A 26242-nucleotide genomic window follows, 5' to 3' on the forward strand; every position below is an offset into this window, starting at 1 on the left:
TGGAGAGTAAGTTAAGGGGAATACATTCTTGAAGGTTGAGTGGATAAGGAGGAGCTATGGAAAGTAATAGTGGGAATAATTCCAGTGAGTGACTGTCACTGTCAGGATTCTACAGTGTTCACGACCGTAATCTCCCAGTGAACACTCAAATCCAGGTGGTTTTGTCTGTTTGGGGAATTATTTGTGGTGTTGTCATCAATGCTATCTCAGCTGCAGGTTATTAATTTTTTATTCAATCTTGGTTAAGGATAAAAAACTGTATAACCATAAATCTGAACAACTTATATAGAGCCATATGAGCTATTTCAGTGAATCAAATAGTTGATTCAAAAGCTGTGTTGTGCTAGACGTAGTACTTAAGTTGAAGCAGTTATAGTTCTATCAAGAAATAATGAAAGTGTTGGATGAGCACTGGGTATTGTATGTAAGCCAATTTGACAATAAATTATGTTAGAAATTAAAAAAAGAAATAAAGCTTGGGGGTGCCTGGGTGGCTCAGTCACTTAAGCATCTGACTCTTGGTTTCAGCTCAGGTCATGATCTTGTGACTCGTGAGTACAAGCCCTGCACCAGGCCCCACCCTGACAGCATAGAGCCTGCTTGGGATTCTCTCTCCCTGCCCCTTCCCTGCTCGTGTGTACGCACTCGCACACGCTCTCTCTCTCTCAAAGTAAATAAACTTTAAAAACATAGTGAAGGCTCTGTTGTAAAACAATAGGGATAGAGGATGTATACTGAAGAAATATGTAAGAGGTAGAACCAGTGGGAATGGGGAGCCTTCATGAATTGTGGGCAGCGTGAATGAGAAAGGAGTGAGGATGTTTAAGAGGTTTTGAGCTTTGGATGGTGGGTTGGATGGTGCCATTTACTAAAGTAGGACAGAGAGGAGTGACAGATGAAGGAATTAATGATCAATTTGGGTGTTTGAATACCTAAGGGATATCTAGATAAAGATGTCTCATAGGAAGCTTAAAAACACTAGTTTGGTTCTCCAGAAAGATTGAAGCCTGAACGTAGAATTTGGAAGTCATCAATATAGTTGAAGGAATGAGAATAGAAGGAATGGCCCAGGTCAAACACCTCAAGGGAGAAATAGTATTTGGACATGAAGATAGGCCCTGCATTTCCATCTCTACTATTCCATTGAGATTATCAAGATCACCAACATCCCAGCTATTCCCAAATATAATGGTTATCTGTGTGTTCTGATCTTAAGTTACTACTTAGAAGCATTTATCTTAGTTGGTCACTGTCTCCTCCCTCTTGAAGCACTTAATTGTTCTTGACTTTTATATCACTGTTTTCTAGTTGGTTCCCCCACCCCACCCCATCAGTCCCCTTGGTTTCTCCTCTTGTGCCAAACTGTAAAGGCTTGACAGCTCCAGAAGTCTGCGTAGGCCTCCCTCTTCTTTGTCATTGGCATGACATTAGTGCCGTAATTCTAGAGGAAGACAAAACTTGGTAAGTCGGATAAAGTTTTAAGATACACCAAAACCAATAGGATAGGATTTAAGAGGATGTGTTTCTTCTTCACGAAAAATATGGATAGAATATAAACTCCATTGACCTCAAACTAATAGGCTAGGAAAAAATCCAAATGTGCTTGTAGAGGATCTATGGAAACTATTCAACAAATCAGTTTAAAAATGAACCAGACCATGTTCTAGTTGCTAGGGATACATCAGTTAAAAACATGCAAAAGCTCCTGCCCTCACAGGACTACCATTCTAGTGAGGGGAGACCGACAAACCAATGAATAACCAAATTAGTGAATATGCAAGAAGATAAGTGTGGAAAAATATCACAGGAAGGGGGGGGGGGGATAAGGAATGTTGTAAGGAGGGAAGAATATACTTTTTAACAAAGAGTAATTAGAGCAGGTCTCACTGAAAAGTGATGTGTGAGCAGAAACCCAAACCAGACAAAGAAGTGACTGTGAATCATGTATGTATCTTGGGGAAGAACTTTCCAGGGAGAGGCAATGGCAAGTGCAAAGGCCCTTAGGTAGGATTATATCTTGTGTGGTCCAGGAACTGCCAAGAGACCAGTTTGCCTGAGCAGCTGAGGGATGAAATTGTAGGAGGGGGCGGGGATGGGAGGGATGGAGGTGATGGCCAATTTTATAGGGCCTTACAGTCTATCAGAAGGGCTATGATTTTTATCTTGAGTTGGATCTGTGGCCTTAGAGGACTTTGAGTAGAAAAGAGCTATGCTACATTTTAACAGGATCACTCTGGCTGCTGTGTTGTAAATAGATTCTGGAGAGGGTAGAGTGGAAGCAGGAAGCCAATTGCAAGACTGTATAGTCTCCCTGTCCCCCTTAGCTGTTGGGGATACAATCCAAGGCCCCCAGTGAATGCTGGATACCTCAGATAGTATTGAACCCTATATATAGGTTTTTTCCGGTACACAGATACCTATGATAAAGGTTAATGTGTAAATCAAGTGTAGTAAGAGAGTAATAGGACAATTATAACAATATACTGTAATAAAAGTTATGTGGATGTAGTCTCTCAAAATCTTATTAGACTGCCCTCACCTTCTTGTGCTGTGAGCTAAGATGCCTGTGTAATGAGACGAAGCCGGGTAAATGACGGCTGCTACTGACCTGCTTGGGATACTCTAGAAGGAGGATCATCTGCTCCTGGAGTACAGTCCATAGTGCATAACAGTGCAAGGTGAAGCCATAGGGGAGGGGAGAATAATCCAGGCAAACAATGATTGTGTCTTAGGCCAGAGTAATATGGGTAAAACATAAGCAGTAGTTAGATTCTGGATATATTTTGAAGCTATTGCTGGCAGAATTTCCTGATGGATTAGAGTGTGGTTTGAGAGAAAGAGAAATACCAAGGATTATCCCAGGGTTTTTGACCTGAGCATGAATGGGAGTTACTGCAAAGGGAGGAGGAAACGGTTGGGAACAAGTTAGAAGTGCTACTCTGGGTGTGTTCAGTTTGAGATGCCAGTTAGATATCCAAGTTGGAGACAGGTGGACTGGACATTTGCATATGAACTTCGAGTCTGTGCTGCAGGTATACATTTAAAGTTAAAAGCTTCTCAGCGTACTTGGGTGCCACATTTGGTCAAGCGTCGGACTCTTGATATCAGCTCGGGTCATGATGTCACAGTTTGAGATCCAGCCCTACCTCAGGCTCCATGCTGACAGCTCAGAGCCTGCTTGGAATTCTCTCTCTCCCTCTTTCCCTCCTCCTCCCCAGCTTGCACGTGCGTGCATGAGCTCTCTCCCTGCCCCAACACCCCCCCCCCCAAAAAAAAAAAACAACTTTAAAAGCTTCTAGAGACATGGAAAGAATGTGACTAGATGAGATCAACAAAGACGTGAATGTAGATAGAAAAGAAGTTTTAGGTAAGCCTCAGATATTCCAGTGGTAAGAGATTGGTGAGATTAAGCAACTAGAAAGGAGCTCCTTTCTCAGAGAAAATCCAGAAGAGGAGGAGTTAAGTGAGAAAGCTGTGAGGAGGAAGCAGTGAGAATTGTGTTAATTGAAAAGGACCTGTAAGAGCATGGCTGAGATTTGACCATGAGATCTAGTAATGTGGACATCACTGGTGACCTTGAGAAGAAGAGAGTACCTGGTAAAACACCCTGATAAGAGTGGGTTCAGGAGAGGAAGGAAAGAGAGGAAATAGGATTCTTGTAAGTTGTCGAGCTCTAACAGAAAGCAGAAAAACAGAGAAAGTGTGTCCTAGAGAGAGTCTTATCTTGCTTTCCTCCACCTTCTTCCCCCCTCTTTTCCTCTAATCCTCCTTTCCTGGTTTGAGAAATAGCAGCATGCTGTGTATGGGTGGGAATTACCCAGGAGTAAGGGGAATTTTGATCAAGGGGAGAGGGGAGGGGATAGCTGGAGCCTTACTCTGAGTAGGCTGAAGGGAATAGAATCTGGTGGGAAGACTGGTTTTTGAGAAGAGCAATATAGTTCATCCTTAGAGCTAGATAGGAATCCATTAAAATGCAAAGAAATGCAAATCTAATGAATTAATGAAATAATTTAGGTACAACCTAGAAGGGGTATTGCTGATCCAAATCTCAGGGAACAATTAAGTAATATCAGCTTGACTCTGGGGTAGATGCCCCTTAACAAAACCATTTTTAAGGCCTGGCATTTCTATTAGAGGGACTTGAAAAGGAATTCTATACATGACTGATAAATATTTCAGTGAAGAATCCAAATCATGATTTGCTGTCAGAAGTCTTTGGTTGAAATTTAGAATTATGTATAGACATGAAGTAAATCAAACTCTCATTATTGGTAATTTCATGGTAAATTTGAAATAACATTTTAATTTTTTTTAAGTTTATTTTTTTGAGACAGTGTAAGCAGGAGAGGGGCAGAGAGAGGAGGAGGAGAGAGAATGCCAAGCAGGCACCACACCATCAGCATGGAGCCTGATGCCTGGCTTGAACTCATGAACTATGAGATCGTGACCCGAGCCGAGATCAAGAGTCAGTCATTTAACCAACTGAGCCACCCAGGCGCCCCTTTAGTTTTTGCAATTAAAATATTTTTCCTGTCATGACAGTTTAATTGTAATTCCAATTAAAATGATCAAATTGAATAATTGATTTAAACTTGTGATTTTAGTATAAATGTTTTTGTAATCAGAATTGAAATGTTTGAGAACTTAAGATCTACCAAGTTTTATGTTTAATTTATTGGCGTTATAAAAATTTAGTGCTTGGAAACATTTGCATTAAGCAATCAAAGTGCTTTAAAAAGAAAATTGACTATATTAAATTTATAAATACAAGTTTAAAATTTAAAGGGAATTTAATGAATTAAGTTTGTTAATGGGACCAAATGTTAAAGTCCCCAATAAAAGTGATTGCTGTAATAGGCTAAGTTTAGAAGTACAATGATGGGATTTGTAAGAAGCATAAGGAACAGTGACGTTTTTACATTTTGGCTTTAATAATTTGAACGTTAGTTTGCAGAAGGGGTCATTTCTTACAAGAATACCAGGAAAACTCCTGTTCTCCTCAGTGTATATAGCCTCCCCAGGTGACATCATCCCTGGCTTAAAAACTATCCAATGATACTAGTATTTAATATATCAATGCTGATCTCTTCAGAACCCCAGACTAATAGGCATCTCAAAAGTGACTAAAACCAAACTTGTAGGGCATCTGGGTGGGTCAGTCGGTTAAGTGTCTGACTCTTGATTTTGGCTCAGGTCATGATCTCATGGTTTGTGGGATCAAGCCCCATGTCGGGCTCTGTGCTGACAGCTCAGATCTGCTTGGGAGTCTTTCTCTCTCCTTCTCTCTGCCCCTCCCCCGTGTGCATGCTTCTCAAAATAAATTAAAAAATAAATACAATAAAAGACTAAACCTCACCAAACTCTTTAATTTCTTTAACACTCAATACCCCCCAAACCTTAATTCCTTAGCTGTTAAAGCCAAAACCCTAGGTGTCATTCTAGATTCCTCCTCATTTTAGTTATAAGAAGACTCCATCAGAATCCTGGGGGAAAAAAAAAAAAAAAAAGGTCTATTCAAAGTGGGTAACTTGAAGAGAGTTAACTAATGGGACTATACAAAGATGTGGATACTGTATGAGGAAACCACCCTTAGTCCCAAAAGGGCAAAGTGAGGGAACCCTTTTGGGAACCCAGAGACAGGGCTGAGTGGAGGGGACAGCCTGATTGGAGCTGTGGATGTCACTCTCAGGATGCAGCAGGCCCTCACTGGCCCTGCAAGGAAGGAGCTGAGGGCAAAAAACAAAAAACAAAAAACACCCAATTTGATTCTTTTTCCCATCTCTTTCTGGAGCCTCCACCGTGTGCAATCTGACTAGAAGCCAAGGCTCGGGTACCCATCTGTGCAGTCCGTAGAGGTGAGCCTCCAGGCCCACGGAGCAGGTTGGAGAAGAGCGGAGGCAGGCCAGCACAGAAGACACCAGCACAAAGGCTAGTAAAGCCTGCAGTACATTATTTCTGGGACAGACCTTATTTTTCCCCTCACATATTTTCTACATTTGGTGTCCATTTCCTATTAGAGAGATCTTTGAATTCCACTTTTCTTCATGGTTTATGACCCTTTTTCTGTGTCTCTAACCTTCCCCCCCCCCCCCCCCCGAGCAATGATGCCCCCATCACACCTTAGGGTACCACGGTCTCCTGAAACACTCTACTAGTCAGGCAGAGGTCTTAGAAGGTTAGCCCAGAAGTCTTGTGAACTAATAACCTTTTTATGACCAGATAATTTGACTGTTAAGTTGTTAGAAATTGTGCTAAAACTGAAGAGATTTAAGGTGTAATTATTAGCAGTTGACATTTTTAGTATTGGGTGGTTGGTTTTCTAAATCTTCAATCTTTGTGAAATCTCATTGTTTAAGTGAAATAAATGTTGGCCCTTTTAATGTAAGTATAGAAAATTCTCAAGCTGACATTCAGGAGAGTTTCAGTATTAGAGGTAGCAGTTGGACTTGAAGCCATGTCCTGTATCAAGTCAAAGATGTACTGATTATTTAGTGCTACCTGATCTCCCCTTTTAACTCCTCTTGCCTTTCCCACCTTGTTCTGTGAAAGTTTGAAATCCCACCTTAATCCGAATTGAATTTAGAGTATATCCTTTGCTCCTATTTGATCAGATTTTATTGGATCTCTTTTTATTACTTCATCCATTCGCTTCTCATTTCTTTCAGAGAAGGACTAGGTATGTCTTCTAATAAAAACCCAAGAAAGCATATAACAAATATGTGATTTGAGGGGCGCCTGGATGGTTCAGTCAGTTAAGCATCCGACTTCGGCTTAGGTCATGATCTTGCAGTTTGTGAGTTCGAGCCCCGCATCGGGCTCTGTGCTGACAGCTCGGAGCCTGGAGCCTGCTTCGGATGCTGTGTCTTCCTCTCTCTCTCTCTGCCCCTCCCCCGCTCGTGCGCGTGCGCTTTCTCTCTCTCTCTCTCTCTCTCTCTCTCTCTCTCTCTGTCAAAAATAAACATTAAACAAAATACGTGATTTGACATTGTGTAATGTAGCATTTCAAAATCTCACGGTTTAAGATATTGTATCTTCTGTACTTTTTGAGGGTGAATAGAAATGTCCAACTTGGAATGGTTATGGAAATTATGGAAAATTAATAGGATTGAAGAGAGCTGTGGTTTTTATTTTATAGATGATTTGAAAGTCTTGCTAATTAAGAAAATCTCAGGACTTTTTTTATTCTCGCCCATACCCCAGTGCCATCAGATAAAGTAACAGTGAGGTCTTACTTCACTAAATCCAGAATTAGTTAAGACTGAAATTCTTTGTTTCAGAATTTTATGTAGCCGAGAATACTTGGATTTTTCTGGTGATGTCTTATTCCCCTTGTGATTCCCAGATGAGTCCTGATCCTCTCAGATACATTTTATGTACTCTTTTGGTGATGAATATTTTATCTCTGCCAACACTGTCTCTAATTTGTCCAAGCACAATTCCCTGGAGGACCTTTGTATCCACTATTATTGTAATTATAAAATCGATTCTAACACTAGATTCAGTCATGAGTATACCCTTTCTTGCTTATGGAGAGCCATGGGGAAGTAGAGTCCATTCAGGTGGAGTCATAATTCCTTGTACAGAATGCAATAAATTATTTCCACAGATTCACCAAATGAGACAAAATGTCCTTACCAAAAAAAAAAAAAAAAAAAAAAAGAAAAAAAAACCCAACAACAACAGGCCTTTATCTGTTTTCTTTCCAACCTCCTTCCCCATACTGTTTTTTTAACATGCTAGTTTACTGCAAGCATTCAGATTTTCTTCTTTTTTGGGAAAGCTGAATTTGTGAGCCAAAGACCATGGGTTTCAAGATTTTTTAATTTTTTGCAAACCATAAATATGATTGTTCTTTTTTTTTTTTTCTGTGCATGTTCCAGATGAGTAGTTTTTTTGTTGTAACAGTTGCTTCACAATTATGCTGTGATTTGCAAATCAGAAAAGGGAGACTGGAAGGATTATATATTAGACAAATATGTTGAAAACCAGAATGGTCTGTTTAAAAAAAAAACAAAAAACAAAAACAAAAAAATGCCCAGTCACACATCCTTAAGGAGTTTGTGTCTGTGTTCCTAGTGACCAGCTATGGCACAGATGACTACCTGATTTTTCGTTGCTGTTTTTAATTAACGAAAGCTAGGTACCTGCACATCTCCAAGTCTGCCCTGTCCCATTTTCCACCAAGATATCAAAGCTGAAAGGAAAGCAAGAATACGCAAGTATGGACATAAGAGGTGTCAGGCATTAGCCTCCTACACATACACAGCCAGCCCTCATCTTCCTATATGTAATCATTGATCAGTGCAAGTGTGGAGGGAAGACAGAGAATGCATGTAGAAGACAGCTGAGTACATAAGTGGGACATTGAGAAGGCAAACATCTTTGCTCAGGAAAATCCAAGCCAGATTTTCCACTTAGCCCCCATCCTGCCCACTTCCTTGAGTCAGCTGGACTCGCTCTTCTTGGCCATTCCCAAAGTTCTGGCATATTCTTTCAGAGTAAGTCCGTGGAATTGGAAGATCAACAAATGCTGTTGTATTTTCTGTCTTTAAATTGTAATAATAGAAAAAGTCTGCTGTCTGTTGGGCCAAAGGACAAAATTGTGGTTGGTATTGGTTTTGGCTGCCCTACAAATGAATGCTTTATTTGTAATCCCACAGGAGCTTGGTGTCAGGACTCCCTCCTTTCATTGCTAAAGGTAGGGGACAGCCATTTTTGTTCTCCACTCCCTAGCAGCCAGGACCCCAGCATGATGCCAAGGTTCGTTTGGTGGGATGCTCCAGCCTGATGCTCAGGGACACCTGGCTGGGGCAGTCAGAGGTCATTCCCAACAGCAGTGGATGCAGGGTGCCAGGCAGCTGGTACAGGGGCGACTCCTAAAGTAGCAGCTGCTGCCATGTCACTGCCATGGGCTGCCTGGGTTCTTCCTGTTCTTCAGCTTCTTGTCCATTCTGTGAATTATCATTATCCTTCTGTTTACCACCAGAATCCTGTCTGGTACAAAAGAAAAAGGACACTCCTTTCAAAAAACACTTAGGATGTTCAATTATCCTATTTTCCGGGTAGCTTGAGACCTCCTTTGATGGGAGTTGGTGCCTTCCTTGGCCAAAGAAAGTGATTGACCAGACTTCATTTGGTAAGACTCCAGATAAATCTGTCAGGCCCGTGAATCCCTCTGAGATCTTCAGCATTCTGTTTAAATGGGACCTGTATTGTCTATATAATATATATGGGGACATAATTTAAGGCATTCACACCTATATTCCAGGGAATAAAACGGAGCGAATAATAAATCAAAATGTTTCTAGCACAAATTAAGTCCATGTGCTGCTTCTAATATTCTGAGGGAACGGAAGATTACTTTTGTTGGTACTTCATTTTTGATCAGTGATTTGCGGGTGCTGAAGGAAATCTGGTGATAACTTCAATGACCTCAAGTAGAGCTGCCTTAATTTGTGTTGAGCATTTGTGAAGTTTGACAGTAGTCGCAAAGTGCCTCTTTAATAAAACACACCTTTAAATAACTCTCAGATTAATTCCAGCTCCTAAGGTGAGAAGATGGCTTGAACTACCGCTGCTGCCAGCTCAGCTGTAGATCTGAGCTCCCCAGCTGTGCCCTCCCCTCTCCCCACCTGCTCAGACTCTGCAGTCAGAATCTGTCTGACACGTGTGTTGATGTGCGAGGCGAGATCGCATCTCGTTCACTGTATTGGCTCCTCGGCGCTAGACCATAGTAAACATTCGTCTCTGTCAGCAGTTAACAGCAACGTGATTTGAGGACATGCAGGGTTTACAGACCCTCTTCTGCCTATTATGCTTTTGTCTAGGTCTGCATAGACATAGGAGATTGACATTCAGAGAATTGGTCTAGCTCTTAAGATACACCAGTAATGTTTAAAAGCTGTTTTATAGGAGTTTCCTCCTCTCAGGTAACAAAAACAAAAAACAAAACAAAAAAACAGTGATGGTCTCATTCTGCCTTATATCACAGTCCCTTTTAATAGCTGTTACTATAGCAAACCAAAGGACTGTCTACTGGTCCTTAGTCACCATTGGTATTTGGTATATCATATCAGAACTTTGACCAAATGGGTACTAAAATAAATCCAGACCCTGAATTATCTTTACTCTGTGAAGGATCCTGATTGGTCAGAAAAATCAGTTCCTTTTAGGAAAACCTTCCTCGAAGTGAAAAATCTAATAAGTCATGATGGCAATACCTGTTGACTGAGCACTGTTCTGAGCATGTGGGGTATGGTACCTCATTGACCACTCCCAAGAATCTGTGAGATGATCCTCACTCTCTAGATTAGGAAACAGAGATCAGTGAAGTAACTTCTCCAAATCCCAGTGGAGCTCAGTTTTAGGCTTGTCTGACCTCGCACTTAATAAAGCCATGAGGACTTAAGTGGGGATCTCATCTTACCACATGGTGGATGCGGTCTCAGCCATTCAAGTTCCAAAGTGGAATTAGAAGTGGTGCCTATATTCAGGTGCTCGATGTCCTAGTGGGGGAAGCTGGACTAGAAATCAACTTCAAAGAATGGTAAGTGTTAGGATGGTAGAATAGAAAAGGCACTAAGGTAGTTAAAGAAGGTCATCTGAATCAGACTGAGGGCACAGAGGTCTTTCGGAAGAAATTATTATCGAGCTGAATTTTGCAGGGTGACTAGGAGCCAGCTAGAGGGAGATAGTGGAGAATGATGTGTAGGCAGAGGGTCAACTCCTTGGCCTTGGAGCACGAAACAGACTGGAACGGGACCTGTGCACATAGGTCTGTAGGACTGGCATGGAGGTCACGTATATGGTTGAAAAATAGCCTGTATGTATTATAAACTTACAATTTTAAGTTTTGTGCATCGAACCCTGGTTTAGGTGCCTTACAAACATTACAACCGTTATCTCTTGTAATCGTTTTAACAGCCATTAGAGATCGCAAATGAAGGCAAAGTCCACATCATAAAGACCCTATCTGCTTCAATAAGGAACTTGGACTTTATCCTGACAGCTCTAGGTGGTCTTGGAAAGATTTGAAATCACGGGAACGACTCGGTGTGTTTAGGAAAGATCTTTGTTAACATTTTGGAGATTTAATCGGAGTCTGGTAAACCTGAGGTTAGGAGAACAGACTGTGTTGTCTAGGAGATAGTAGTGATGTTTTGAACAAAGGCTTGAGGGCCAGGGGGCTACAGGGAGAGGGCAGAGACCGAGTGGGGAGTGGGACGGATGAGCAGAGATTGGTGACTGATGGGATATGTAGGCCTGAGGTCCATCTTCATGGAACCTAAAGATTACTAAGTAAAGGAATCCTCTGTTGTTGCCCAAAATATGGGAATAAGATGTCCACTGTCAGGGGCTACTAGAAAACCCACTTGCTTTTGGTTTGTTTTGCTTCTCATCTGTTATAAGGCTCCCCGGCTCCAGTTCTAAAAGCACCAAGAGCAGAGAGAATTTGCTTTGTTGGGATCTTTCCCGGGGATTTTCAGAGGATGGTTAAACCCACATGAAGGTCTACCTAGGGAGCCTAGCTCTTTCTAAATGTTTTCATTCCCTGACTCTTCCTAAGTGTACAGAGGATAGAAAAATACCCTTGGTAAGGAATATTATATATTTTTATGCCCCACTTTGCATCTAGAAATGTTGTATTCAGATAGTGACCAAAAATGAGGTTTGATACAAAATGTATTAATCTGTTTAATTTTCTGCTGAATTTTGTGTTTCTTCACTCTTTAAAAAAAAAAAGTTTCTGTATTTTTGAGAGAGAGAATGAGCAGGGGAGGGGCAGAGAGAGAAGCAGGGACAGAGGATGTGAAGCAGGCTCCACACTGACAACAGCCTGTTGCAGGGCTCGAACTCATGAACCATGAGATCGTGACCTGAACCCGAGTCGGACACTTAACTGACTAAGCCACCCAGGCGCCCCTTTCTTTGTTCTTTAGGAATAAAAAATACATGGTCTGAAACTGACCCAGGTTAAGCCCTAATTAGGGTATGTTTGTGAATATTGCATAGAAAGCTTGGGTCTCCTTACCCAAAGTCATGCCTGGGAAATTTACTTCTGGTTTTATTGTATAGTTATGTTATTTTAAAAAATTGATACTTAAAAATGAGATATTTCTTGTAGCCATTATAAGAGAAGAATTACATAGTAAAAATAAGAGCCTTATCTTCTACTTAGCTACCTTTTTGAGTTTTAGTTTAAGGAAAAAAAAAAAAAATCTTGATCTATTTTCAATATGAGAAGTCCTGAAATTTTAGAGAGCTAGGAATATAGGAGAATCTTGAATTACAGTCTTTCAATCTAATTATCAGATACATGCCCTAACTTGGAAAACCCTACTTCTGGTTCGTCTTGAGATGCTCTTAGCAGGACTTGTGAGTCCCGCTGATCTAGGAGGACTGATGCACAGGCGGGGAGCCACGTGGGCCCCTGGTCTGGCTGAGCACAGCAGCAACTCTCTTCCATTCAGGGTCTCCGATGTCTGCTCCTCTGCAAAGCCGCGAAGCCAGTGTCTGTAGCTGCTAAGCATGAAATCCCCTGCTTCTGTTTGTTTCTTTTGTTGCCACGAGTTAATAGGGACAGAGACAGGAGACAGACCAGAACAAAGCAGAAATAATGGAGTATTTCACCCCAAAAAGGAATGTGGATTGAGAAATACAAAGGGGAAGGCAAAGACAGACTTCGTGTCCCGAGGCAGTGTGATGTATTGGCCAGAAGCCTCAGCCCTGGGACAGTTCTGGGCCAAAGCCTTCATCAGTGAGCCCGGAGCAGCCCACATGGCCGAAAGGTTTGACCCATCTTCTGTAAAAACAATTTATTGTTTTTCCCACTAGGGTCTTAAAGGGCCACAGGATTTTTCACCTCGAAAAGTGGATTGCTCTTGTGACGTGGTGAAGAGTCTTCTCCTGGGATCTGCCTGGTGATCAAGGGCTTCTTCTATTGCTATAGGTGCCGTGTGAATTTACATTTTTTTCACTTGTTTGCAAGGACCACTAGTTACTCCAAGACATTGCAGCATATTTGAAACTCATTTTTCTTGCAAGTAGAAGGAAAGGATTAGCCAAGAGATTGCATGTTACGGTTTATCTCCTTCACGTGTATTTCTACGCATTCCAGGTTATTCGTGTATTTTTCTCCATACTCTCCCCCAGTACAGTTGATTTATTTTTAGTATTTGCTTATGTATTTACTTTATTGAGGTATAGTTGACATACACATATATTTTAAGGGGGAAAATTGGGGACTGTTATTTAGAGATTTTCTCCACCCCCCCCCCCCCCCTTGCTACCGTGCTTAGAATCAGAAATCTCTGCGGCAGCGTGGGCTTTTCTTAATAGACAAGCTTTGTCCTTGCCAGAGGACAAAAAATGGTTAAGTGAAAGAGGCCGACAGCAGGAGAGAGAAGCCAGCAACTCTTCAGGGTCCCCTCGCCTCCCTCCCAGCCGGTCCCTTCTCCGCCTGCCCTCCTCCCTAAGTCAGCCGTGCAGGAAGCAGGTCCCCCCGGCTCCACTGGGAGGAAGATGCAGGCCCTTGAGCAATAAACTTGACAGTGCAAGGAAAGCAGTGTCAAGGCTTGCATCGTCCCCTTCCTCTGCCAGGGATCTGTTCTCTCACAGAGGCAAACTTCTTCAAAGTTCTCATCTCCTTGAAACCACCGAGACACCCCGTTTCTGGGGCCCTGATCCCTGACTCCGGACGTGGCACTGAGGCTGAGAGGACACGAGTAGTAGGCATTCTGGAGCCATGCAGCCCTGGTGGGAGCTCCAGCTCGGTCGCTTGCTAGCTGTCGCAAGTTCACATCTCTGTGTTGCCCTCTACACAGGATGCGTGTAATGTCTTTTCCCCGTACGTGGCGCACACTCAGATGTCAGAGGCTTCCAAACCTGGCCACTCTGAGGCAAGTTACTTAATGTCTTTGGGCCTTGGTTTCCCCCATCTTAAAGGGGGAAGCGCTTTTCTCAACGGGTCGTTCAAGGAGTGAGTTAACACACACATATCACTTCTATCTGGTGCTATTAGTAGCATTTTGATTTGTTTTTAAGTTTTAGGGGTAGCCATCCTTCCTCGTGTGTTTTCCAGAAGCTTTAGATAGCTGCTATGCGTGTTATGACAAATTTTGGTTGTATTTTCCACAGACAGACCCACATTTGACTATTATGCACTTGGAAAATATTTTAACTCTTATATAATTTTAGATATTTAAACACTAAATATTTTGTTATTTGGACATGTTTAGTGTTAGAAAACACTTCTAGAAATGGACTTCCTTTTAAAAACTTCTTTCATTGCAAGAGAGCGAGGGTCAGAATGTACAGGTGTCTCCTTTTGGTTTTAAAACCAAACTAAGAAATAAATCCACTTCAGGTTACAAGTGACTCATATCTTGCTTTTAGGTACCAACTAATGAGTGTTCTGTTCATATAAGAAGCATTTATGGAGCGCAGTGCCAGGTCCCACCCTAGGACTCCACCGAAAGACTTGGTTATTTGCTGTAGGAACTCTGGTTTTTGTTTGGTGAGACCCGTATTTAAATAAGGAGGAGATAGTGTGGGGTTCAGGCAGTGACTGCACGGCCCTGGGGGAAGTCCCCAAGCTGACTGAAGAAAATTTTCCAGCAACTGTACAGAGCTTCAATCAAATTGAAATCATGCTCAGAATAAAATCTTGTATTCATGATGAAAAACAGAGCATCAATTGAAACAAATGCCATGTTCCCAAAGGCTAGGGACTTAAGGACACGGGATGGTAGGAAATACTGGCAATGCAAGGGCCGGTGCCAGAGGGGGAGGATCTTGAGTAAGACTCTGTCCAGAATTGACATGTTGTAGGACAACTCTGCTTCTCTGCTTTCAGGCCTGGCCACCCTTGGTAGCTGTAAAATCCAACTTTTTGAATCAAGGATGAACAGGTCTTGGAGTCGATGTTTCGAATTCTATCATCTGCTTAATTCTTACTGTTAGGAAAACAAAACAAAACAACAACAAGAAAAACACCTGGCCTGATACTTCCATGCTAGAAGTGTGTGTCGTGAACCAAGGAGGGAAAGAAGGAATTAGCTCTCTGGGGTCACTAGAGAAGACTTTTCAGAGGAGTACCATCAGAGCAGTACCTTGACTAGTACCAAATTCCTAGGAATTTGCCAAGGAGAGGAGTGGAAAGAGCCTTTCTTCGGGGGGCACAGAACCGGAGCATGAGGGGGCTCAGACAGCTGGAGGAACCTAGTGAGTGAGTTGGAGGGTAGCTGGAGTCATGAAGGGGGGAGATGGAGAGGGACAGGAGATACACAGTTAAGTGCTTCATTAGTGCTTTATGGTGCCAATCTGTGGAGTAGTTATCCGCTAAGTACCTATTATGTACGGGGCTCTGCCAGACCTACCAAAACGTCTGACGCTGTCCCCAACAGAAACGGAGACATCTTAAGATCATCTTGCTGCCTTGGTGCTAGGCCACCTATCTGAAATACAAGCCCTCATTTAATCTTTGCAATTTAATCTTTGGCTTCCCACTTCCCCCCCCGCCCCCCGCAGTACAAGTCATCAGTCTCCTTTAAGCAAATATTGCTAAGGTTTTTGCTTATGCCTTTTAGTTAATCTGCCTTTCTGCTAAAGATTATATGATTATATGATTTGTCCAAAGTCTGCGACATAGATATTACTGGTGATTCCGGACTTTGCCCTCTCTCAAGACCTTGGCACACTGTTTCCTCACGTGCGACATTGGTAGAAGCTTGTGGATTTATGCTAAGGGGAAACATCCTGCGTCCTGGCACAATCAGAGATACACTGGGTCCTTTTGAAAAGGAACGTGTCATAACAGACCCTGTGTGAGAAGACCTGTGAACTGAAGCAGTCTAGACAAGAGACCGTGACCTTGCTTGCACACGCCCCTCCCCCGCCCCCCCCCCCCCCACCATGGTTACAACGCAGACTTCTCCCTGCTGCAAGCAAGGGCCAAGGGTTGAGTGTCTTTAGTGTCTTGGGTTGGACTGGAAGGGGATGGAGCCCTCTGGAAGCTGCTGCGGCCTGGCCACGGGAAGTGCCAGTGTCTGGGCTGCATGGTGGGCTGCCAGGCCCTTGCCCGAGGAAACGACTGTCACCTAGGATGCCTTAGGGAAACGAGCCTCCTGATGAACAGTGATGTATCGCTCGGGTGCCTTTCTTGTAGCAAAATGCATTGAACTGATGCCTCCTAACGTCCTCCTGAAGAAAGGAAGTGGCAGATAGTGTTAAAACATTACTGGTTAATCACGAGGAAACTGAAGCATGGATAGGTTTATGGAGGCTGAACAGAGCCACACAATGCCTCACTGTCTGGCCTGGGAATGGGGCCTGAGTTTGCCGCTTGCTGTCAGGACTGCCGACGGCATTGTGTTTAGCATTGTACGGCAGTGAAAGGGGCTTACTCTTAACAATGCAAGAGCTGCTTTAGGAGACAGACACAATGAACTTGGGTACAGTATAGTCTAGAGGCCAAAATGAGTAATTTTAAGTAAATGGACTATGAGATCTGAAGCTTCATTAAGTTTTAAAATGAAAAACAAGTGAAAACTGTAGAGTTTTTAGGAACGGACTCAAAAAAACATGAACATTCTTTTCCCGTTTGAAATAGCATATTTTTAAGAGCCTTATTTTGTTGGCTCAAAATCTGACACTACTCCTGCCAAGCATAGGATTTATTTATTTCAAATAAATATTCAAAGGTTCTGTGATTTATTTCAAAGATTCTATCTTGTAATGATTGTCAGTCTAACCTTTGTGCCTTTTATGTTCCAAAATACCTGATTTCCATAGACTGTGGTTTTGTGTGTGTGGTGGAGGGAGGCTCCCCCCTCCCCCCCCATTTAGTTTGAGTTATTCCAGAACAGTTGAAAATACAGAGCCTGGAATTCAGGAAACAGATTTGGGGGAGAGGAGACATGTCATGTTAGGTGTCTTAACCATCACTGTGGAGAACCTAGAGGAGATGGAAAGATCTGTGTGAGTACAGTGTCACTGCTAAATTGCTTTTTATGCCAAAAGTGCCTTAGTGACCTAGAGAAAAATTAGCAGGTGATACAGATATTGAGTTTGGCTGCAAACATTTTTACATTTTGGATTTTAAAAAGAGCATGAAGGTGAGGGTGCCTGGGGGGGCTTAGTCCGTTAAGTGTCTGACTCCGGCTCAGGTCATGCTCTCATAGTTTGTGAGTTCAAGCCCTGCGTCGGGCTCTGTGCTGACAGCTCAGAGTCTGGAGCCTACTTCAGATTCTCCATCTCCCTCTCTCTCTGCCCCTCCCCTGCTCACACTCTGTCTCTGTCTCTCTGTCTCTGTCTCAAGAGTAAAGAAACATCAAAAACATAAAGGTGAAATTTTGGAACTTCTGGCCAAAGTATGTTGAGTAATACTAGCATTTGAATAACTTAAACAGAGCAAGATCGTGAGCCGTCACCTATAATTTTATTCTGTATTTAAGATTTGATTGTTTGGACCTGGAAAGTTGGTCCAGCCCCCCTCTAGAAGATGGCCCGAGAGAATTCTAGGAGAGAAGCTGAGCAAGAAAGCGGCAGTCTGGAGCAGGAATCGGGTCTCCTCTCTTTTCCCAGTGAAGATCAAAGCAGCCCAATAAGAGAAACCACAGTGTGACTGGTGGTGTTGTCTGACATAGTAAATAGCGGCTAGCCAGTGGTCCTCTTTGAGGGAATACGTAGATACATGCAAATACGTATCTGCCCCTTAGGAAAGTTCCCCGTGAGTCCAGGGCACTCACAGATAAAATTTGCAAAATGTCAGACGGTATCAGCCAGCCTTCGTACGCATCCAGGATGTGATGTGCTGGCATCTAGGGTGCTGTTTATAGTTGTGGTCATTAATCTTGTAAGAGGAAGACATAATGGAGCTCAAGTAATGCCAAGAACAGAACTAATGTGATGGAGCAGTAGGGATTGCTGTATGCCGGCAGACTGAAACAATTAGGGCTCCTCAGGCTTGAAAAGACAGGAAATATGATTAGAGTTTAATTTGTGAAGAATATGGATTAGATGATCTTAGAATTGTTTACCAGAAGTAGGGAGAACCTCTTAAGAGCCAAGGAAGAGTGTACTGGGGACAAAAAGAAGCTCTCTCATACTGGGAAAGTAGACCCTGTACAGTGCAATCACTCTTAAATTGGACTAACTTATGGCATTGAAGTAAAGTGAAAGGGTCAAGGGTTACTCTTAGTTTGATACTTTTTTTCTTGACATGTGAGGGGCCCCAAGAGAACATAGATCAAGCTTCCCATTAGCCTTTACATTTTCCTTTTTTTTCTTAGGTGAACTTTCAGTGTCATGGGTTTTTCCTTCAACATTTATTCGTTGAGGGTAGATTATGTGCCATGTCTTCCGCAAAGCCCTGGGGACACTGGGATGAAGATGGAGAGGTCTGGTTCCCACAGTTTGGTGATGAATAGGAAACTGTAATTGTGTGATGAATTGACAAACGTGTGTGAGAGCTTGACAGAAATGGCTCACATTCTCATAGAAACAGATCGGGTGCCCCTGGAGAAGGGGTGCTGAAGCTGAGACCTAAAAGCTGACAAGTCCACTGAGCTAAGATCTGGGGTAAGAGGGAACAGCATCTGGGAGTGCTTGGAGTTGCCATAGGGTTGTCATGACTGGGGGCAAAGTGAGGGAGGAGTGGCTGGAGAGTGACCCGAAAAGAGGCTGGGGGGGGGGGCACGTTGGTGGAGCGGATTCTGGAAGACTTTGTAGGTCCTAAGTGTTTGGATCCTAGAATAGTTGGAAGTCACGGAAGGGGCTTAAGCAGATAAGATCAGATTTTGTTTTTATAAAAAAATCATCGTGGCTGCCTCATGGAGAATGGAGAGGGCAAGAATGAATATCCCAGGACTGGTGGGAGAATGTTGATATTGTCTAGGTGATGGTGGCTTGGACTGGAGAGCAGTGGGCATGTTCTAGAGCTCTTTCAGAGGAGTCATGGACAGGATTTGTTGACTAACTGGATATGAGAAGTATGAGAGAGAAATAGTCAAATTGATCTTATGAGAGCCAATTAGGCCTCAGATTTTATCTGAATGAGAATTAGGACAGACTTTTCATAGGTCTTTTCTCTTGGGATCTCCAGATGATCTAGCAATCAATAGGTCTCCCTCCCCAACCTGTCCCTCATTTTCTCTCCTGAATTACTGAGGGTTCTACAAGTTGGCACATAATTGGCCCCTAATAAATGATTGTCAAGTAAGTAGAAAGATCATAAACTGCCTAATTTCCAGTCTCCCAAATCCCCCTGCCTGTAACTCTTGGAGAGCAAACAGGTCTTGCCATGCACAAACTGTACAACTGTTCACAGTACCCTGAGGTCAGTTGACCTGAAACAGAATTTGGCATGGGTCAAGATGGCAGAGGTAGATACAGGGGCTCAATTTAATGATTTGTAAAAGATTTTTATTTTTGAAATAATACCAGAGTTGTAAGACAAATACAGGGGCACATAGGTGGCTCAGTCGGTTAAGCGTCCAATTTCAGCTCAGGTCACGGTCTCATAGTTGGTGAGTTCAAGCTCCACATCAGGCTCTGTGCTGACAGCTCAGAGCCTGGAGTCTGCTTCAGATTCTGTGTCTCCCTCTCTCTCTGCCCCTCCCCTGCTCACACTCTGTTTGTCTCTTGCTCAAAAATAAAGAAATATTAAAAAAAAAATTAAAAGATGAATACAAGGAATTTTCTTATGACTCTCCGCTTCTCTGGTCATTAACATCTTAACTGTGTTTGCTCTATCACACTCCTCACTGTATAGAGCTGACGATGGACATAGATTTAGAAATTCTTCTAACCAATTAATTAGACATCAAGACCCTTCATCTCTAAAATACTTCAGAATGTGTGTTCTCAGAACAAGGATTTTCCTTTTATCAGCATAGTACAACGATGAAATTCAGGAACCTAGACCCTCTGCAACCCTGTGTACAATTGTGCAGCCTCTAGTCAGCCCTCACCTCTTGTCCCAATGTCATTTCTGCCATTTTTCCTCCGCCTGTCCCAAGGGTCCAGGGTCCAGTCCGGAAGGCATTGCATTCGGTTACCCTGTCTCTAGTCTTCTCTAACCTAGAACAGTTCCTCAGCATTTCTTCAACTTGTAAGACCTTGAGATTTTAGAGAACAGGTCAGCCGTCTTGTGGAGTGCTCCTCAGCGTGGTTTTGTCTGAAGTTGTCTCATGCTTAGATTCAGGCTGTGCATTTTTGGTAGGAGAGCTGAGCGATGATGTCCTGCCCTTCGCAGGGTGCCAGTGACAGTAGGAGGGGAGCTGTGAAGTCCCTGTAGGTCTCATTCCTGGGAATGTTAGCTTTGAACACTTGGTTAAAAAGATGGTTTCTCCACCCTGAAGTTACCTTTGCTTCTTAAAACGAATAGGTTATTACTTCTTAATACTTAGTCATTGCGAATGTTACTAAGCTTTGTGTCCAGTCTTACTTAAAAGAGCCACATTTCTCCCCCTCTCTTGGCAGTGTTTTAGAGCACTTTGCTGCAAGGGACCACCGCCCGCACGACCTGAGTATGACCTGGTTTGCATAGGCCTCACAGGTTCTGGCAAGACCAGTCTGTTGTCAAAGCTCTGCAGTGAAAGTCCCGAGAACGTCGTGTCGACCACAGGTGGGTACTGTGCCCGAGTTCTGTCCCTTTCTCATCCCCCAAATGGTCTTGTGTCTTATGCTCTTTGTGGGACCCTTTATTTGTAGTTAAATGCGTCAGTCAGTTTATTTTTGGATGTTCCGTTTTTCAAAATAGAGTTGGGGGTGGTGAGTGGCATTAAATGGCTACACCCTGTATCTCTCTCGATAGATATTTCAATGCCACTGAACAAGTCAAACTCCGGAGAACATTAATACAAACTAATGCAGAAACCTGGAATTCTAGAACTGTAACAAAATGGCTTCATCTCGGCCTCACAGAGTACTAGTCCCCCTTGAAGAGTCACTCTGGCCTACTTGAGTCGGTCATACACTCCCCGAACAGCGCAGCTGATGGAGTCTGAGTCTTCTTTCCTCATAGTTCTCATCTGGAGGGTAGTCAGCGCAGGAACCGTTGATCAGGTTATGTTGTTTCCAGACGTGGCCAAGAAGTCTGTCTGGGTAGTGGTTCTCAATCAGGCGGGACTTTGGGTTGTCACACCTAGGGGAGGGGGCCACTGTCTTCTGTCGGGTAGATGCCAGGGATGCTGCCAAATATCCCACAGTGTGTGAGACACGCCCCCACCATGAGGAAGAGGCATCGAGAGTGCACTTAGTGGCTGGTTGGGTTTGGAAGGTGAGAGAAAAAAGCCAAAGACAACTCAGGTCCTGGTTGAGGTGCTGGGCGAGTGATGGAATCATTAACTAGGGTTTCCTGACAAGTAGGAAAAATACTGATACCAAGAAGAGCCTTACATCAGTTTGGGTCACGTATGCCACCAAATAAGTTAGGTTTTTGGAGCTTTTCAGATTTTAGAATTATAGATGAGAAACTGTGGGCCTGTAAAGCAATAGAGACCTAGCTTGGTTAAAGGATGAAGAAAAGAGGAAAGGGTTTGTGATAATCGGTGAGATGACAGAGGGTGATTAGAGCTCAAGCACGGCCTTATGTGTGAAGCTGTTCCTATTTTCATTTTCCCCAAGAGAGAACTGAGCACCCCCTTGTCCCCCACTGTGCATCGTCCATGTTTCTGTCACTTACTGCCTGCAACACTGCCATCTACACGTGTGTCTCCCCAGCCTGAGGTGTGAGCCCCTAAGGACAGTTAGAGCATCATATTTGGCTTTATACATGCCAAATGTGGTATAAGGTTTGGGCATAGCTCCAAGTGTTTATTGAGTGAATAAGAGACCATAGTAATTTGAATCTGTTTTTGCAGAAAGTATCCTATCTCTGTGAGCCTCATAATGGCCTTACCTGGCAGGTAAGACTCTTTTTTCCAGACTCTGTCTTTAAATCATCTGAGGCTCAAAGGTATGGTGAGATGGCTATGGTCACACAGCTAGTGATAGAGGTAGAGTCCCAGTTCAAGGCTTCAAATGAAGTTGAGTCATCCCTAAGACTTAGGATTTGTGATGAGAGTAGTATTGGCTGATTGTTGGTAAAATTGTGGATATCTTTGGAGAAATGGGTTATGAAATTATGCAAACCTTATTAATTCAGTAATTCTTTTCAAGCAAAATAATTTCCCCTAAAATTTGAAAAAAGAAACACAAAGTGTACACTTATCAGAGGTATAAAATCAGAAATACTATTGTTAGAAAAGCAGTTTTGAATTATAATGTAAAAGAAAATACCTGTAAATATTACAATTGTAAATTGCAATAATTTTTCTATTTCTACTAGATTTTTAACATTTTCCTTTTATGGGAACCTTGTGTGCTAGTTGAGTTTTCTGATGTAGGAGATGTTGAGTTGGCTAACATTTTGGATATCAAGCTTCTATGAGTTGTCATTATCTTGAACCAGGCACAGTGACTTTTTGGAGACATTTTTGAAGGTCTCTGATGTCAAGAAGCTTACACCCAGGTTAGGAAGATAAGATTTCTAATGACAAACAGTTGATATTTACTGCGTATTTAAGACCATGTGATATGTGCTATGCTTGATGGTAAATATGAGAAAGCTAAAGGGTCATTTCTAATCTGAGGAGTCAAAGAAGGCATAGGGGATGTTACATTTGAGGATGGCCTCATGATGAATGATATCTGAGCAGAGAGAAATGGGGTAAGGAGAAGAAGGATAGGAAGCAAAGGATGTATTCAGAGAACAGTGATCTTCCTGGGTTGAGGCCAAGGACACAGGTGTAGGGTGCGTTGTGACCTGATGCTGGAGGAGCCTCTGAGAAAGACCTGTACCATGGAGAGCTGATCCAGTAGGGACCTCGATTGTGGGGATGGAGAGTTAGAGGCAGATGTGATTGATTTCTGTAAGAGCAGCTATCACTTCCGGTAATAGAGAGGGAAAGGAAGGAAGAGAAAAGAATCATGTGTGCCTTAAATCTCTAGCCTAGTGATTGAGTGAATTGTAAAAAGTGGAGAAAACATGACAGGCAATTTTAAGATAAATGATGAGTTTGGCTTTGGACATGCTAATTTTGAGGCATTGGCAGTACTTTGAACAATGAGCCAAATACCAGAAGATAAGCTGACTAGAGAGAGTTTGGATCTGGATTTGAGAGGCAACTGATCTGTGGGTTTGAAAAAGATTGTCGAGGGATGATGGGTGGTACAAGGCAGGAAGGTGCTAAGCACCAACTATGTATCATTCATTCTTTCCACATTTGTTGAATACCCATTACACGACTGCTACTGATTTAGGCACTGAGTATGCATTAGTCAACAGAACAGATCAACATTTCTACACTTTGAACTTACATTCTAACATCTGCACAAGACAGGGACTCTAAGCCAGGCAGTTCTATATGGTATCATATAGGCAAATAGGAACAAGAGGCCAAAAGAACTGGAGTTAAATAATCATCAGCCTCAAGTCCGAGAAAGGACTGTTGGGTGTGGCGATATTATGGTCATTAGTGAACACGTTCAGCAGAGTCAGAGTAGAAACCAGCCTGAGCTATGAGGGAGTGGTGAGCAGAGGAAATAACAATGTATAGACCTTGCTTTTCACTCCTTGGCCCCTTGTTAAGACTGCACATTGACCACCCTTTCAAGAAAGTAAACAGCAACAGAGAAAGCAGTGTCTGGGGAATTTGTTTTTTCAAGGAGAGATGCTGTGGACAGAGGTGCAACGGTAGAACAGAGAAGGAAAGAAGAAGATGCTCAACAGAAGGCAGTGACAGTAAGAATGAGTGAGGACTTCCAATTCTGTCAAGACAGAATAACTGGAATGGGTTTACCCTCCTACTTGAAGTACATGGGGGGAGAGGGTTGGAGGACAGACAAAATATGCAACAGATTTCAGGAGAGTGAACATCAAGCAACAAAAGATGGTCCTCCCTGAGAGATGAGAAACCAATGAGAAGAGCCCCGCATTTGCCCCAGCTTACTGCCTTGAGAGAGTTCCTAGGCCATGGCACACTTCCAGGAGGAACTGAGGTAGAGCTCAGGGGACTCTCTATGTTGACCTAGACCTAAGAGTTGGAGAGACCAAGGCAGCTAGGGTTCATGGGACATGGTAATGGAGAGGAAGAGAGAGAACCCTAGAGATCTACAGAGGGTCTGCCTTGAGTAACCAGGAATGTATTCAATGCAGACACATGAGGAAACTACCCAAGGCCAGGGAAAGGAACGCTTGAAGAGTAGAGAAAGATGGCTTGGTGTTCACACAGGGCCAAAAGTTATGGCTATTCTCACTAGCCAGACTGAAAGCGTCATAATTCAAAAGGTACTGGGTAGAGTACCAGGAGGCTCTTGCCTCAGGAATCAGCCCAAAACTGAGTGCTGCTCTAGACCCACCTAAGAAATCAAATGAAGACCAAAGGCTCAAGCAAACTGTTTGCTACTAACTTTAATGCATCCTAGAACAAAGCTGTATGGGATTTACAGAAACAGAATTACCCAGCACCTAAGATAAGATTTACAACGTTGGACACTCAATCAAATATTACCAGGCATGTAAAGAGGCAGGAAGACATGATTTATAATGAGAAGAAAAATCAATTGAATCTGACTCAGAACTGATAAAGGAATTAGCAAAGAAAACTTAAAACTGTTACTATAGCTGAATTCCATCTATTCATAGAGTTAAGTAGAGACATGGAAAATTATTAAAAGACCCATATAAACCATTATAAAAAACCCATGTAAAGTGGTGAATACAACAGTATCTGAGATGAATATGCACCAGATAGGATTCATGGCAGATTAGACATTGCAGAAGAGGAGAGTAAGAATTTTGAAGGCCATTAGTATTAGATACCATCCAAAGTGTTGAGAGAGGGAGGAGAAAATGGGAAATTCAAAGAGCAACACAAACTGTGGGACAGGTCCAAGTCCCCAAGCATGGGTCATTGAAGTGTGTGGACATAAAGGGTGGAAAAAGGGACAGAAAAAAATATGTGAAGCTATAATGTCTAAAACATATTTAAACTTGAAGAAATTTAACAACAAATCCAGGAAGCTTATTAAACCTCAAGAACAAGATATGAGCAAACTACACAAAGACATATGATAAAGTTGCTCGAAACCAGAGATAAAGTATGATGGTTAATTTTATATTGTCAACCTGCCTGGGCCACGGTGCCCGTGTATGTGGTCATATACAATCCTGGATGTTTGTGTTTTGGGATGAGATGAATATTTAAGTCAGTGGACTTTAAGTTAAGCAGACAGTCCTCTATAATGTGGGTGGGTCTCATCCAACCAGTTGAAGGCCTGAATTGAACAAAAGATGACCACTGCCCCACCCCCCAGCAATGAGGAAGTCTGTATCAAGTAGCCTTTGGACTTGACCTGAAGCATCAGCTGTCATCTGGTTCTCCAGGTTACCCTGCAGATACTGACTTGCCACCTTCCATAATTGAGTCAATTACTTAGAATATATCCTTCTGTATATACATAAACCTACTACTATTGGTCTGTTTCTCTAGAGAACTTTGAATTAAACAGAATATCATTTTAAAATTTGTGGGTTTTGCTGTGTGTGTGTGTGTGTGTGTGTGTGTGTGTGAGAGAGAGAGAGAGAGAGAGAGAGAGAGAGAGAGACAGCAAGTGGGAGAGGAGCAGAGATGGGGGGGGGGGGAGAGAAGCCCAAGCAGCCTCCTCACCATTAGTGGTGGAGCCTAACACAGGGCTTGAACTCCTAAAACGTGAGATCATGACCTGAGCCAAAGCCAAGAGCCAGATGCTTAACCCACTGAGCCACCCAGGCGCCTCTAAAACAGAATACCTTAAAAGTAGATAATGGGTGTTATAGAGGAACAATGGTAAGAGTGACATCAGATTTCTACTGGAAACAAGGCAAGCAAGAAGACAGAGCAACATCATTAAAATACTAAAGGAAAAAAATTATCAACCTATACCCAGCAAAAATATCTTTGAAAAAGATAAAACATAAAAACGTCTTCATTGTACTTTTTTGTTATTACTTTTGTTACACTTTTTCCAGCGTTAAAAGAAGTATTAAAGGAAGTCCTTTAGACAGAAGAAAAATGAATCCAGATGGAAATCTGGATTTATACAAAGAAAGGGAAAGTACAGAAAATGGTGACCACGTGGGTAGTCATATAAAATTTAGTTCTTATTTAAATCTCTATAACATGGCACGTGGGTGGTTCAGTCGGTTGATCGTCCAACT

At 42.6% G+C, this 26242-nt stretch overlaps 1 protein-coding gene across 2 annotated transcripts in view; it reads left to right on the forward strand.

Annotated features, from left to right (window-relative positions):
* Positions 1–26242, forward strand: part of ARL15 (ADP ribosylation factor like GTPase 15) — a 407817-nt gene that overhangs the window by 124876 nt on the left and 256699 nt on the right. For both annotated transcript variants that reach the window (XM_043598609.1, XM_043598617.1), the window contains exon 2: positions 20482–20626. In XM_043598609.1, coding sequence (XP_043454544.1) covers positions 20482–20626 — 145 coding nt within the window. The remainder of the gene's footprint in view (positions 1–20481; positions 20627–26242) is intronic.

Source organism: Prionailurus bengalensis, chromosome A1 (assembly GCF_016509475.1).
Source record: "Prionailurus bengalensis isolate Pbe53 chromosome A1, Fcat_Pben_1.1_paternal_pri, whole genome shotgun sequence".
Lineage (NCBI taxonomy): Eukaryota > Metazoa > Chordata > Mammalia > Carnivora > Felidae > Prionailurus > Prionailurus bengalensis.